General features: G+C 43.0%; 1 protein-coding gene across 1 annotated transcript in view; it reads left to right on the top strand.

Moving 5' to 3' along the window:
* Positions 1-14252, top strand: part of LOC108801355 (histone-lysine N-methyltransferase, H3 lysine-79 specific-like) — a gene marked incomplete at its 3' end in the record, with an annotated part of 132045 nt that extends 117793 nt beyond the window's left edge. Inside the window, exons 24-28 of the mRNA XM_018573282.1 lie at positions 510-642; positions 1240-1380; positions 2537-2651; positions 12613-13136; positions 14047-14252. Of these exons, the coding sequence (XP_018428784.1) occupies positions 510-642; positions 1240-1380; positions 2537-2651; positions 12613-13136; positions 14047-14252 (1119 nt within the window). The remainder of the gene's footprint in view (positions 1-509; positions 643-1239; positions 1381-2536; positions 2652-12612; positions 13137-14046) is intronic.
* Between the last annotated feature and the right edge of the window lie 794 nt (positions 14253-15046).

Raw genomic sequence — 15046 nt, forward strand, 5'->3', positions numbered from 1 at the left:
GGGGGGGGGGGGGGGGGGGGGGGTGTCGGTGCCATTCATGTCAATGGCACTGCAGACACATCGTCCGCACCTGAATGGGAGGTACAGGAATGCCCTCCGGTGCAGTGCGATCTTAAAAAATGCTGCATGCTCCAGAACGCTCACCAGCTTAATTTTTGCTATCTAGTGCGTTCCAGGCGAGAACTGCACCGGGATGCACTGGATATGGTGTGACTGGGCCCTATGTAGCTCTTCACAAATGTTTCCTCTGTCATTTATTACTGTGGTGTCAGGTAGTGCTAATTGCTTTTGGGCTCCTAACAGTCATAAATGATCTTTTCTAATGTTCGCAACAAAAATGAGGACATTCAAGGAATGTAAGTTACAGTGAGTCAGATTTTCAGCTCACTTAAAGATGGTAAACCTAAACCTTTGACTTCTGTCAAGCTGTTTGGTTTTGATATGGTTTCTGAAATCTTCATAGCTTTGCTTTCTGCATTTTATAATGTTAATATAATTTTTCCCTAAAGGAATGAGTTGGTTAAGGAGAACGGCTTTATGTCATCAAGTCCTGGTAGTTTGAATGGCATCCAGCTAAGTCCTCGGGAATCGCATCCTTCTCCTGATGTAGGCCAAGCAGCTGCCGAGAGGGGAGGTGACAAGGTGGGTTTCTTGGTGGCAAAAACATTAAACGTGAACCCTGTCAAGGAAAATAAAACATTCTAATTTGTATGGTCTTATAGCAGATGAAAGATGGCCAGTTAATACCTTTTATTTAATTGTATAACCGCTTTTGAGCTAGGTTGACCTTCAGCATCTATTTTGAGCCTCGTCATAATTCTTTGTACACATGCTTTTAGGGTTCCTTTTCTTCTGTATATTGCTTCTTGTTTTGTCTTGGAAGTAGGTATTTACAGATATTTGCCTGCCACTTACTTGAATTAATGAATAGGGGGAAAATAGGGGAATAGGGGGAAAAGGAGGCCTAAACATATAAAAGTTGGCTGATTTCTATTTATTATGCACCCAGAATTTAGGAGTCCTCTAAGGTAAATAGAACAATGTATGTATGGCAAGCTTGCACAGCACTTTGTGGTGCTTTAAGAAGATCAAGTATGAAAAGTGTAAATAAAACAAAAGAATTTAAACTTTTTTTTTTTTCTATGTTCTTTAACTTGAGGTCTTGTTTAATTTCTTTTACTATGTCTTGTTTTCAAAGGAAATCGCTTAACTTATGTCTTCTGGATATGTTTCTTTCAGCTGTCAAGAGACCGTAGCCCTTTGATTCCTGAAACAATCACCAGTTTGCCTATAAGTATCCCACTGAGCACAGTCCAACCCAACAAATTGCCAGTCAGCATCCCTCTGGCTAGTGTTGTCCTGCCAAGCCGTGTGGAAAAGGTATGTTGGGAATTCGTGGGATTATATTGACTGCTTATTTTACCCTTTCCAGTCACATATACTGTGACTCCCTGTGCCCGAATGTGAGAATCTTACCACACACTGTAGACTTGGTGAACAGATGTACAGGTGTGGCCATTTACATATGGTATCTCATGGATTTCATTTTTAAATGACGTTTTTGAACCTAAAACACTGTCATGTCTATGCTAAACAAAATTGCTGTGTAAGCTGCTCTTTCAGTCAATGGGATGTGAAAAGGTAACTTGCAGGTTTAAGAATCCGCATTTAGAAAGACTTGCATGGAAGCATAAAACCAAAGCACACTCTGTTCTCTGCTTATTTTACAAGCCCATCTACACTTTAGTGTATACACGTATATATTTTTTAAAATATAACCGATTCCTCCATCCGCGCTGAACAATGTGGATGGATGAATCCCCTGCTGCCTCTATTGTATTTTGACAGCAGCTGCTGTCTGAATACCCGAACAGAGCTTGCAGCTGATTGGCTGAAGGTTTTCCAGCATATTCTTTTGGTAAAAGCTGCCTTCTGCTGACTGAAAAGGGTCACCAATGTAGTGAATTTCAGCCAATTCCTGCTAAACTGTCTGAAATGTGCTCCATGTGTACCCAGCCTAACTTAGGTCTGCTGCAAGCCTTTCATCTACTATGCCAACATCAAAGCGCTTATTTTATTTTTAAACCTTTGTGCAGATTAAACACAGTAGTGTAACTTGTACAAAGTATGCTTTCCCTGATCTGAGTCTTTTGCTTTCCACTTTATTGATTACAAAGTGTATAACAAAGGTTAAACACAGTGTCAGTCCCATAGAGGTTTGTGGGAATACCTGACCACCTGGGATCTTCCTGTAGATCTAGTAGTTGATTGAAATGGGATGTTGTGGAAAGTTCTTGTGACACTGCTGACCACCATAGACTTCCATCTGTTTGTAGGGATTTCCTCTCACTTCCAGTTGTGAGCCCCATCAGCCCGGAAGTGAAGGGACAACAATGGTAAAATGCTGACGTTATAACTCTCCCTTATGCTATCTAAAACTGTTCTACTGTAAGCCCAGTCGTATACGTATGTTTCTTTATTGTATCTAAATCACGTCTTTTAATTCTCTGGTATGATTCCTTTTCTTTGTTTTTAGAGAAACAGTCCCAGTCCAGGTTGTAATAGCAGAGATAGCTGCAGCATGGATAATCAATATGGTGCTGCTAACAGCTTCAATTATGCTGCTGTCTCAAGGCCACTGGCTACCTCAGGTAACGGTCAACTATGTTTGTAAATTAATATTTCTATGTTTTTATAAGCTTTGTTGGTTTACTAATTGTGACATACATACACATTTGCTGAATACAGTATTAAAATTAACCACCTGATCTCTTTTATTTTTATTGAACCTGGGAATTAGAAATGTGAGAGCTTAAAGCAAACCTGTGCTTTTTTAAACTAGTACCAGTCCTGCCTAAGATCAGACACTCCAACTATCCACTATTGTCTTAAAAGGGGTGCGGAATTCCTATCGCCGAACGCCTGGGACATGCAGTTCCAGGTGCTGGGCGGGTGGGGGTTTTATCCCTACATTTAGCCCTGCTTCGGGCAAGCAGGGCTAAATATAGAGCAGGAGAGCCGCCGCTCACTGTGATATGCCGGGCTGCCTGTGAGGTCACCTCAGGATGTGCAAGGCTCCACTGGCTTCCTTATCACCCCTTTCTGACCGATGCGGTATTGTTCAGCTAGCATGCTAATGGCGGACGGGAGGCAGTGCAAGGGTAGAAAAGTACCCAGAGGACACTACAGGCCCCCTCCTCATCTTGCTGCTGGCATCGGGCCTCATGCCCTCCATATACAAAGGGGGAGAGTCCTGGCTCTTTCTGGGCCCTGTCTCCAAGGCCCAGGGGTATTCCATAGGATGGCTCCTGGGTTGTACACACTGACTGTGGTGTATGAGTGCACCTGCATTTCCTTCTACTGGGGTGCAGGGCATTCTCTGGGATCTTAAAACAGCAGAAAGGCATCATGGCACACTCACAAAACCAGCATGTAAAACATGTCTCACCACTAAGGATAATGACAGAGGTTTGGATACACGTCTTCAGCCGAGGATGTGTAAGCCGCACTGCCGCGCCAAGGCACCTCTTATAGTGCGGTCCTAACTCTAAACTATGAGAGTCTCCATCTTGGAGCACATGGGGGCAGAAGATATCAAATTGGGTGCAGGCCTGTCAGGAGGACGCCCCACCTCCTTAAAGGTACAGAAACACACAAGGGATCCCGCACATCCTATTGGCAGCTGAGAAACCCCATGCGTCGCTGCACCAAATCAGTCAAGCAAAGCAAACGACAAACGCACTCAACAATTTGTTACCAGTTATATAGTAAGGTGCACACGAAATGGGCTTTGAACAGTATTGGAGGTGCCTTGGCGCGGCAGTGCGGCTTACACATCCTCGGCTGAAGACGTGTATCCAAACCTCCGTCATTATGTGAGTGAGCCATGATGCCTTTCTGCTGTTTTACTGTTCAAAGCCCATTTAGTGTGCACCTTACTATATAACTGGTAACAAATTGTTGAGTGCGTTTGTCGTTTGTTTTGATTCTCTGGGATCTGTCTGTCCTGCATCCTCATCTTCCACATGACCTTATGTGTATCTGAACTGCTGGAGCAGTTTCAACTCTCAGCATGCCAGTAGCTGGCAGTGCCTTGCTGGCTGCAAGCATGCCGTTACCCCAGGCGTTGTCCCAGTAAGGATCTGTGCGTGTGTGTGTGTGTTAGTTCTTACCCAAGGAAGACCAGCTGCTGCATTTAATTGAAGCAAAGAAGATGGAGCTGAGAGCTACCATCAGGTTTCATCTTTTATTCTTGGGGAAATTTAAAAGAAATCGGTTGCAGTGGCTCCACTCCTGCTTCACATTTGCTCTAGTTTCCAATGCGTCGGACACGAGAGTGATCGGTAAAGGGGTTTTGCCGACATATAGACACACACATCTATCTTATGAACAGTATCAGTCATTCCTGGCTCAGTGAGCGCACTGCTTTTAGTACGCTGCCTTCTTTCTTACAATCACGTGTGCTTTATTGTGCGAGGAGAGGGGAATCCTTGTAGATACACACTTGATTCTTAGCACGGTTAAATGCGGTTTTGGTTAAAATTAGTTTTTGTATCGTGGCATTGTCATGAGGGACTAGTAAATTGAGCCCCTGCTTTAGTCTTTTGACAAGTAGTTATTTTAAAATGTCTACACCCCTGCTTAAGTTTCCAGAGAAGCCTCTTGTTCACTGCTCTCTTATTTCATTTCCTTTGTTACTGGGACCTGACCTTACTTAACTTTATGGATAAGGCCTTCCTACTAAACCCTGAACAGATCTGAGCCCATTTAGTGTTGGGTCGGGAAGTACAGAAAAATTGCTGAAATCCTAGGGATGCGAGATCTTTCCAAATAAAGGACAAATAAATTAATTTATATTTATGCTTTTTTTTTTTTAGCTGTGCTATTTCTCTAAAAAATAATTCATAATAATCAAAACTGGGAAATTGTTTTCGTTTACGTTTTTTTCTCCTTTTTGTTTTTATTATTGATACTAAGTGAGGCGTTAGGCGCACATATGTTATTATAAATATATGGCCCTATCTGCCCTCTAAAAAAACAATATATAATGTGTGGGTGCACTTGCTAAGAAAGTATATTACTGACGTGGAAGGATCACAATGCAAAAATTTAAAAAGTGCTTCAGTCATTAATGAACAGAAACTGAAAATAAGCTCAGTCTTGAAGGGGGTTTACCTGCTTGTTTTGCTTTATATGGCTCCTTTCCCTCCTCATCAACATGCTAATTAAATTAAGTAAATCTTTCTGTTTTCATTACATACCCTATTTTAGACCTAGTGACATCATCACTATGTCTTCGTGCTTCTCTGTGCAATGCAGGCAGATCATAGCTAGTGGGAGGGGCCGGCAAGGTGCTGTATGTAGCTTCTTTAAAGTGGACCTTTATCATCTTTGAGTAAAAATGACATCAGCATACAGCTCATACATACATTTTATGCTGATATAAAATCATCTTGCATTCATTAGCTATAACATATTTTTATTTTATGTACATATTTTTTTTTCTCTGCTTCTTGTCCCCTTTGGCACAAATTATGTAATCGTGCCCAAGCATTGCATCCTGGGAAGGTTACATCTTCAGTGCCTTGCTGGGAAATCTAATCTGTAATCTTACCCGATCTCCGGGAAAGGCATTTCCCTCCCCTAAGATGATGTGCATGGTCACATGTCCTAATCACATGTGCCAAAGTTCCAGGAAGTAAAGGAAGATGAATTAATCGGCTTTTAGTTAAAATGGCCACTGTGAGAAGAATAGAGTTGGGAAAAAAATAAGGTATGCGAAGAATAAAAAGGCAGCGATTATCTAGAAATATCGGTTTGAAGATTCACATTACTAAACATTTCTAAAGGTGCCTTTGTTATTTGGAAGATATGGGTAAATTTTCTCTTTAAAATAGGAAGCTGGTTTAACTCCCACATGTGATTCTGAGTCTCGGTTATTGAAAGAACTAAAGTCCATCTGTTGACGTATATTTATTATTCTAAATAAATTAATGTTTTGCATTTAGAAACAATTTGGCTGGAGGTAGGGCTGCAGCTAACGATTATTTTCAAAATCGATTAGTGAGCCGATTTATTAAGTTCGATTAATCGGTTAAAAAAAAATGACTCCAGTGATGAACTACTAGTTTGTATTTGGATTGTAGTCCATCACAGGAGCAAGCTTGGAGCGGTGGAAGTAAAAAAAAGTGTGATGTGCTATATATTGAAATGGAAAGTGTAAAATTATACAGCATTCAATGCAGAATCGCACCTGCTATAGAGGACTACAAATCCCAGCAATAATACATTTTACAGCGCAATACAGAATACAATCAGCTATAGAGGAATACAACAAATCCAAGCAATAGTACATTTTAGCTGGTGGTATGCTGCATTGCGCTGTATAATGTATTGCTGGATTTGTTGTATTCCTCTATAGCTGGTGGTATTCTGCATTGCGCTGTATAATGTACTATTGCTGGGATGTGCTGTAGTCCTCCTATACAGCGCAATGCAGAATACCAACATCTATAGACGAATACAACACATACCAGCAATAGTACATTATAGCTGGTGGTATTCTGCATTGTGCTGTATAATGTACTATTGCTGGGATAGTTGTTGGTACATTGCGCTGTATAGAGCAATACAACCATCAGCTATATGTACCATCAGCTACAGAGGAATACAAATCCCAGCAATACATTATACACTGTAAATATAATGTATTGCTGGGATTTGTGGTATTCCTCTATAGCTGGTGGTATTCTGCATTGCGCTGTATAATGTATTATTGCTGGGATTTGTAGTCCTCTATACAGCGCAATGCAACATTTAATGAATGTAATGAATACAACAAATCCTAGCAATACATTATACATACAGTATACCTTGCTGGGATTTGCATTCCTCTAGAGCTGATGGTACATATACAGTGCAACGTACCATCAGCTATAGAGGAATACAACCAATAACTATGCCAGCAATAGATTTATACAGCATGTGGGGGAAAAGTGCCGGCAGTCTTACCTGCAAGCAGCTTTACTTTCTTGCCGGAGATCTTCGTTCCCCCACACAGCAACGATGTGATCATCTCGGCGGTAGAGAGCTCAGAGCTGGGTGAGGTGCGGCGCGGAGCCGCAAACGGGCAACTAATCGATGATGGAAAATGTTGACGACATTTTCCATCCTTGATTATAATCGACTTAGTCGATTAGTTGTTGCAGCTCTAGTTGGAGGATTTTTTTAAATTAGATCCTGTTTACCTAGTGTTACCTTTAATGTTAATTGAGGGACACAGGGATTTAGAGACTGTTAGTTATTCTGCTACCTACAGAAGAATGTGGACAGTTTGCTAGTGTTCAGGAGCATGGATATCTCTTCTCTTAACCTTTTGTGATGGCTATTTTGTTCTTCAATCAAAATTTCTCTACAAGCCGCTTGAGCTGGTCTCTGTACTCAGATATCTGGATTGGCGTATCCTCCGCAGTAGCTTTGGAGGCCATACCTGGATCTTTCCGACTGGCCGATTGCAAGTCTAGTCTATAATGTGACCTTTGGGCTCTGCGTTGTGGCCCTTTTTTTTTTAGACCTGAATGTATGCTTGTTAGCCATGGGGCTTTTTTAGGTCCCAAACAATGTCTCAGCCCCAGGTGCGGACGTGTCTTTGAAGTCTTACTTTGTGAGTAGGCTGTGTGATCTGAACAATGAGTTATTAAGAGCATCAGGTGCTTAGAAATCCTTATATTCCGTGGGTTTATTGTGTAAGTGTGGACTGGTGTCATCGTTTGGTACACGCTGCACTCTTTTAACATTGTAGCAGCTTCCCACTGCTGCACTTGATTGCAAGTGACACCTTGCTCCATTCTCTTATTTTTTAACATTTCTGCCTGCCTTTAGTGGCCTGGTCATTTCCTGTTGCCTGAACCTCTCCTGCTGCCAGTAGGTGGTTTGTGAGTATTCAAGGCCTTGCCTTGCACCGTGAGCTACTTTGCTCTGTCTTACGTGCAACATGTCAGAACCTAGACACAGAGGGGATAGTCATGCTGTACTGGGAACCTTTAGCTCATGAACCAGAAGCTATTATGCTGCATGCAGCGCTCTGGGCACTGATGGCCTGGAATATTGCCCTCACTTGAGTCTGTGCCAGCCTCCTGATTATTTTTTTTTAAGCTCCGCTGGATGCTGTACCCTTCTCTGTCTTCACTACAGTTACGCAGAATTGTATGTGCCAAATTGCACATCTTCCCCTACAGAATTCTTAGCTGATCTGCTTGTGATGCTAGCAACCTCAGATCCTCCAGCTGCGGAGACCCTGTCCAATGCTAAACCTCTTAAGTCCTTAACGCACTAATTTACACCTTCAAGCCTTGTACCCGTTTGAGGCATTTGTCAAAAAGTGTGATGCCCCCACTGTGCATTTGGCAATATGCCATCTTAACAAAGCTTTGATGATCCCTTGGAGTTGTGTCTTTAGGGTCGGTTCACACCATCTCCAGTGTGTTCCAGAATGGTTAGTGGTTGTAACGCATTGGATCAGAAAGTGGAAGCCTCCCCGCGTTCTGGGGCTGGAGGGAGCGTAGCGGTGCGCCATTTTAGTCCAGGGCACTGCAGACACCAACCACCCCCTTCCCCAATTCGATCACCCATACCAGAATGCATGGCACAGCAATGCTTGCTTTCCGATCCAGTATGATCGCAAAGAATAGTGCGTGCGTGTTTGTACTGCTTCCATTAGGAAGACTGTCATTCCTAATCCTCCTTTTCCTTCCTAAGGTAGTTTAGGCCTTTCACCTTAACCAGGATCTTCTGTCCCTCTGTTCTGCACCAGTTCATCAGAAGGCTATTTCCCTCCATTGTCTGCATGTAGTTTGTACTGCTTTTATTAGGAAGACTTTGTCATTCCTGATAGTCTTTGTAAAGGGGAACCTGCTTCTCATTCCACCAATTCTTGGAGGCTCAAACCTATCATCATTCAAGTTTATGGTCTTAAGGATCGGCTTCCACCCTTGCCTGTCAGGGCACACTTGACTTGATTTGCATGCACTTTTTTTTGTGATAGGACTGGAAAGCAAGCATTGCTGTGCCATGTGTTCTGGTGCCTGAGGTCGCACTGCAGGCAGAGGGTCGTGGGTGTCTCCGGTGCTATTGACTTGAATGGCACCGCCATGCCCCCCTCCAACTCCAGAACACAGGGAGGCTTCCACTATGCGATCCGGTTACTAACCGTGCCGGAAAACGCACTGGAGATGGCTTGAACTGGCCCTTAAGGACCCCATCGGCACGCAATTGGAGGCCCTTTCAAAAACCTTTTTCTTGTTGGCAGGTCCTTCTTTGTAACCTGCCTTAGCCATAACACTTGTCTGCCAAGCGCTAACCAGACATTTGCTTGGGTACAGTAGGTTATTTTCTGGGGCTACAAGCTAATCTGCTTTTAGCCCCCTCCTTGCTTCATGTCTTCCAACCTGTCTGTGTCAACACACAGATTAGCAGATTTCCATGCAGCTTTTGTGGGTCTCCTGGTGAATCAACATTCTGGAACATGGGGCAATTTAGTTCTACCTGCAATGCTGGGCACCCTGACTGGTGGTTCATTCAATTAGGATTCAATCAGACAAAGCCATGGCCATTACTTACGTTAACCATCAGGAAGGAATCAAAAGTCTTGCTGCGGCAAGACGGGTAGAAAGGATTCTGTCATTTTCCAGTCTTGTCCACTGTTGGCATCCCAGGTGAAGACAACTAGCAGGCAGACTTCCTCAGCAGCTGGTCCCTTCACCCAGAGTGTTCCAGGTGGGTGGGGGACAGTATTGTAGATCTGTTGGATCAGTACAGCCTAATCCGTGCCTTCCCTCCCCTGAAACTCCTTCCTGCTCCACAGGATCAAGAGGGAGGGCATTTCAGTTATACACCGACATGAGTAGATGCTCTGTGGGCTTTCAGATAGTCTGGATCATCGGTCTCTGGAATCGGTTTACCATTCTGCTTCTCGGTCGCTGGCTTTATTGGCAAGGCTTTTTAAACCCAGGTGCTGAGGAGCCGGGGCATTTCTGAATCCATGATTCCCACAATTTCAAAGGCTAGGAAGTCAGCTTCTTGCAAGGTCTACTGTTGCACATCGATGGCACACTTTGCTTGGTGCAAGGCAAAGAACTTTCACCCCAGGAAATTCTCTGTGGGGACAAATCTTGACCTTTCTACAAATGGATCTGGTTCAGCATTTGGCCCCGAGTATCATCCAAGGTTCAGATTTCAGCACTTAGCTTTCTTGTTTCAAAGACACCTAGCTTCCCATTCTTTAAATAAGACCTTTGTACAAGGTGTTTTCCATGAGGCTTCTCCTGCACAGATTCTGTTGGAGCTGAATTTCTCTCATCTCTTCCAAAATTGCCTTTTGGAACCTATCATGGAATATTTCCCTTTCCACTCTAACCTACAAGGTTGCTTTTATTCTTGCCCTTACAAGGTGCAAGGTAAGTGTCTGAACTATCAGGTTTATTCTGAACTCTTTCTGGTGTTGCACAAAGGCAAGGTGGTGTTCAGTCCCAGAACCTCCTTTCCTTCCTAAGGTAGTTTAGGCCTTTCACCTCAACCAAGATCTTCTGTCCCTCTGTTTGGCATCAGTTCATCAGAAGGCTATTTATCGCCATTGTCTACATGTAGTTTGTACTGCTTTAATTAGAAAGACTTTGTCATTCCTGATGGTTTTTGTAAAGGGGAACCTGCTCCTCGTTCCACCAATTCATGGAGGCTTAAACCTATCATCCAAGTTTATAGTCTTAAGGATTGGCTTCCACCCTTGCCTGTCTAGATTTGCGAGTGCCTTTTGCACTTTTTTTTAGGCATCAAGGCACACCGACTGGTCCTCTGTTCATATGTTCTCCAGGTTTTACCAGATCCTTGTTCAGGCTTCATGTGATGCCAGCTTCAGGCGGTTCTATGAACTACAGGCAGTCCCCAGTTCTGTTCTTTTGTGGGCCTGTTAGTGTTTTTTTGGTGTTGTCCACCCCTCAGACAGCATTTAGATGTCCAAATAGTCTCGATTCCTGTGCCCTTTAATAAAATACGAATTTTGTACTAAAAATGACAAAATCCATTTCTTTAGTTCACCAAAAGTCACTGGTCCTACCCCTCTCTGTGTTTGTGCTATTGATACTGCTGAGGTATACTGGTAGTTAAAGGTGTTATAGCTGGCTGGCAACAATTCTACCAGTTTCCAAATTCTGGAGGGGGTAGTATAATCAAGTATCTGAATTCCTCTGTCCCCCTTTGAACTTCAAGAAATTAATGTGATGGTTTGTACAAAAATCCAATTTTTCATTATTTAAGCTAAAAAGCAAATTTGGTACAAATTACTCAGCGCACCAGCCTCCACCTCTCGGCCCCCGTTTTTGGGGTCCTGGGAGCGTGAACTAGGCTTCGTGTTCACTGACCAACAAACTCAGACCATCATTACCATGCCCTACAAGTCCTCAATGGCCAGCAAGGTCCAAGAAATGGGATACAAGATACTATCCCGATGGTATAGGGTCCCTTGGCTACTGCACAGAATGATACCTTCCATCCCAGCCCAATGTTGGAGGTGTGGTTCCGAATCTGGTACAATGCTCCATATCTTTTGTTCCTGCCCAAGGTTGAAGCCCTTCTGGGACCAGGTGTTGACTGTCATCCAGGACCTGACCATGACTGATCTCAGAAATAAGCCGGCAGCATGTCTATTGCACATGTCTGCCGCCCCACTCTCGACATACCGGCACTCACTCACACGCCACCTCCTAGATGCAGATCTCGTTATGGCTCTCCAAAGTACGGGAGGTATATGTCATGGAGGACTTGACAGCTTCCCTTAAAAACGCTGAAGGGAGGTTTTTGGAAACCTGGGGACCCTGGATTTACTTCCAACACTCGACTAAATTTACCGACCTCCTGGCGGGATGAACTTGACACCACACAAACGGAGGCAGTGCCTGCTTTCCTGGAACAAGCCGCTCGGAAGGTCCTTTTCGGTTGGGGTCCCCATCTGCCGAAGTCGGGGGTGATGGCATCTCCGTGGATGGGGACACTGCGTGAAGATTCAGGATCCTACTCTCTCTCTTCTACTTTCCCTATGCTCTAGGACAGGGCTCAAAATTAGGACATCTGTCCTCTATCGCTTTCTCTATTCTCCTTTTCCACACACTGGCTCTTTGCATCCACTACTCTTGCCTGAGGAGCAGTTGACTACGAGCTTTGTCTTGATGGGGTTTATGTGTCAGTACTAAGAGGTGCACTCTACCTCCTCGGAGTTTGTGAGGTCACGATTGACACAAGCCACGACAGGCTGGTTCGCAGAATTTTCTTTGCATTATATACATACCAGCTGCTGTTAGACGTTGCACCTAAAATGTGTTGTTTTGATGTTACTCATATGTCCATAGAATTGCCTACCATCTTTTATGGTATCCGAAATTTGAGACATTACCTAACTGTAATCACTTGATGTAACCTGTAGCATATGTTCCATTGCTAAGAATCACATGTATGTACTGTCGGCAATGTCCGTTAATAAACTAATTTTTAAAAAAAAGCAAATAAGGTACAGATTTAACTTCTTACCTCTCCAAATTAACCAATTTTCTCCATTTGCTTTAGGTTTCTTTTACCCAACCTGGCCGAGCTCGCTGAATGGACCAGTTTTGAATAGCCATGGATCAGAGACTGATTGCATGGATGATTCCTCTAATTCAGGCACCCTTTCAAACTCTGGGGGATCTAGAAGCTCCACCCCACATCACCAGCAGTCCTCTCAGCGCTCACCTGCTCACTACCCAATGTCTGATAGTCCCCATGGGTTTCTAGATCCAAGTAAGACCTCTGGTGATGGAGACTTTTATGCCAGCGATGCAGAAGTAGAGGCCAAGAGGCGAATCATTTTTACTATAACTAGTGGTGGAAGCTCCTCAGGGAGGTCACCATCAAATAAACATAGTCCATTAACAGCAACTATTCGCATGGAGAGTGGCCCGGGACAGGATGGCAGAAGGAAAGGTAGCCGACGCAAGAGGCCCTATGCTGGAAACTACAGCCTGGTAGTGTCTCCTAAGCGTAGATCACTTCCATCATCTTTTGGACTGAACGGCTATACTTCAGGATCTCCAATGAGTATCAACTCAATGGTAAAAATCACTGTTAAACAGCATACACACATTTGGTAATATACATTTCCAACAAACATGTTTGTTACGATTCATATTTAAATAAGGTAATGCTTAGAAGATAAAGATCATTCTCTAGTTTTCAAACCATTTGGTTGTTTAAAATATAATGCAATATACGAATGCAGTTTGTTTATTCATTTGAGTTTATCTGGAGGTTGATTTCTTTTCACTTACTGTCCCATTGACAATGGTTTTACTATACTACAAGTGAGGTAATTCTCACACAACAACAAAGTAGAAAAGGGGATATCTAGAGCCCCTGTCTGTTTTTTTTTCAGTCTGTTATCCTGTTCCAGATTTTTTCCACCACCCTTTTTGGTGAAACTGTCACAGTAAGTGAGGGGAAATCTTTGTGAGGAGGTTCTAATCTTCTTAATTTTATCCAAAAACCAAAAAAAGTTTTGGCTCGACTTTATGGTAAATATATTAGTTATTGTTTAACTCAGGGGTAACCAAACTCCGGCCCTCCACCCGGGGATGCAACTACAAATCCCATGAGGCATTGCAAGATTCTCACATCCACAGACATGGCTCCTGAAGAGTGATGCGTCATGGGATTTGTAGTTTCACCACAGCTGGAGGGCTGGAGTTTGGCTACCCTTGGGTTAACCGATTAATAGTGAATCTGCTAATAACTGGTCATGAAGGAGTTAACACACATTAACACTCTTATAGGGTGCCTATGGCTGTAGCTATTCCTGTTAAACATAATTTTGTCAGTACAGCATTTTAGACTAGAGTGATTACCAGAGAAAAGGTAGAGCAGTTAAATATTAAGCACAGATTAACATAATTGGTGCATGGGCAATAATTTCTGTTACACATTTTTAACTATGTTGTCAGTCATTGAATATTGCTTATTTTCTAGGTAAATAACATTAATCAGCCTTTGGAAATCACTGCTATTTCATCTCCCGAAAACTCACTGAAAAGTTCCCCAGCACCATACCAGGATCATGAATTACCCCCAGTCTTAAAAAAGGAGAAACCTTTACCCTCAACTAATGGGGTTCATTACTCGCCTCTCACAACAGAGGATGAGATGGAATCTGATGAGGAGTTCCCCAATGCAAGGTAAATATAATTTACAAGTTTTCTACAAATATTTATCTTCATCTAAAATAAGGAACATTGTTTAAAAATGATAGAAAAGTTAATGATTTCACAGTCCATAACTCCCATATGCTGGGACGCACTTGGCCTGACCTAGATTAGAAGGGTTAATTCCTGTGTCTGACCATAGATGAGAGATATATTTCCTGTAAAATAGGCAGGAAGGTGTCTGTCTGACTGTGTCAATAAGCACAAGGTCCTGTGGCAGCCAAGGCGGAGATCCCAAAATGGGCAATACTGCTCTATGCAGCTGTTTTGCTTTTGAGACTACCAATCCCAAAGACCATCACCCAAAATGTAAAGCGTCTCTCAAGGACGTGCCCAAATATAAAGCTTGGCAAAACTTTATTTTCAATTTGTTGTCTGGTTCTGCAGGAAAGCTGAAGGAAACTAACCCCAGTAGCATGTAAAGTACTTTACTTGGCAAAATAGCTGTGTACACCAACTTAGTTACAGGAAAAGCAAAACAAAACATACATACAGACTGCTACAAACATGCATACACATGCACCCACTACACTATCCTTTCTAGTACATGTAATGTTTATCCAAGAGAGGAAACACTAAAATACTTAGCTTCCAGCTGCAGATTCCTTCTTCAAACAGGATTTTGTGGCAAATGAGCATTCTCATAAAAATGGCTACTGCTTCCAATCTCTCTCAGTCCTTTGTTCTCCGCTATGTTCTCTCCTCTCTCTCCTCCCTCTCTCTCCCCCCTCCCTCTGTCTCTCTCTCTCCCTCCCTCCCTCTGTCTC

The sequence above is a fragment of the Nanorana parkeri genome, unplaced genomic scaffold (assembly GCF_000935625.1).
Source record: "Nanorana parkeri isolate BGI_ZX_2015 unplaced genomic scaffold, ASM93562v1 scaffold2314, whole genome shotgun sequence".
NCBI lineage: Eukaryota > Metazoa > Chordata > Amphibia > Anura > Dicroglossidae > Nanorana > Nanorana parkeri.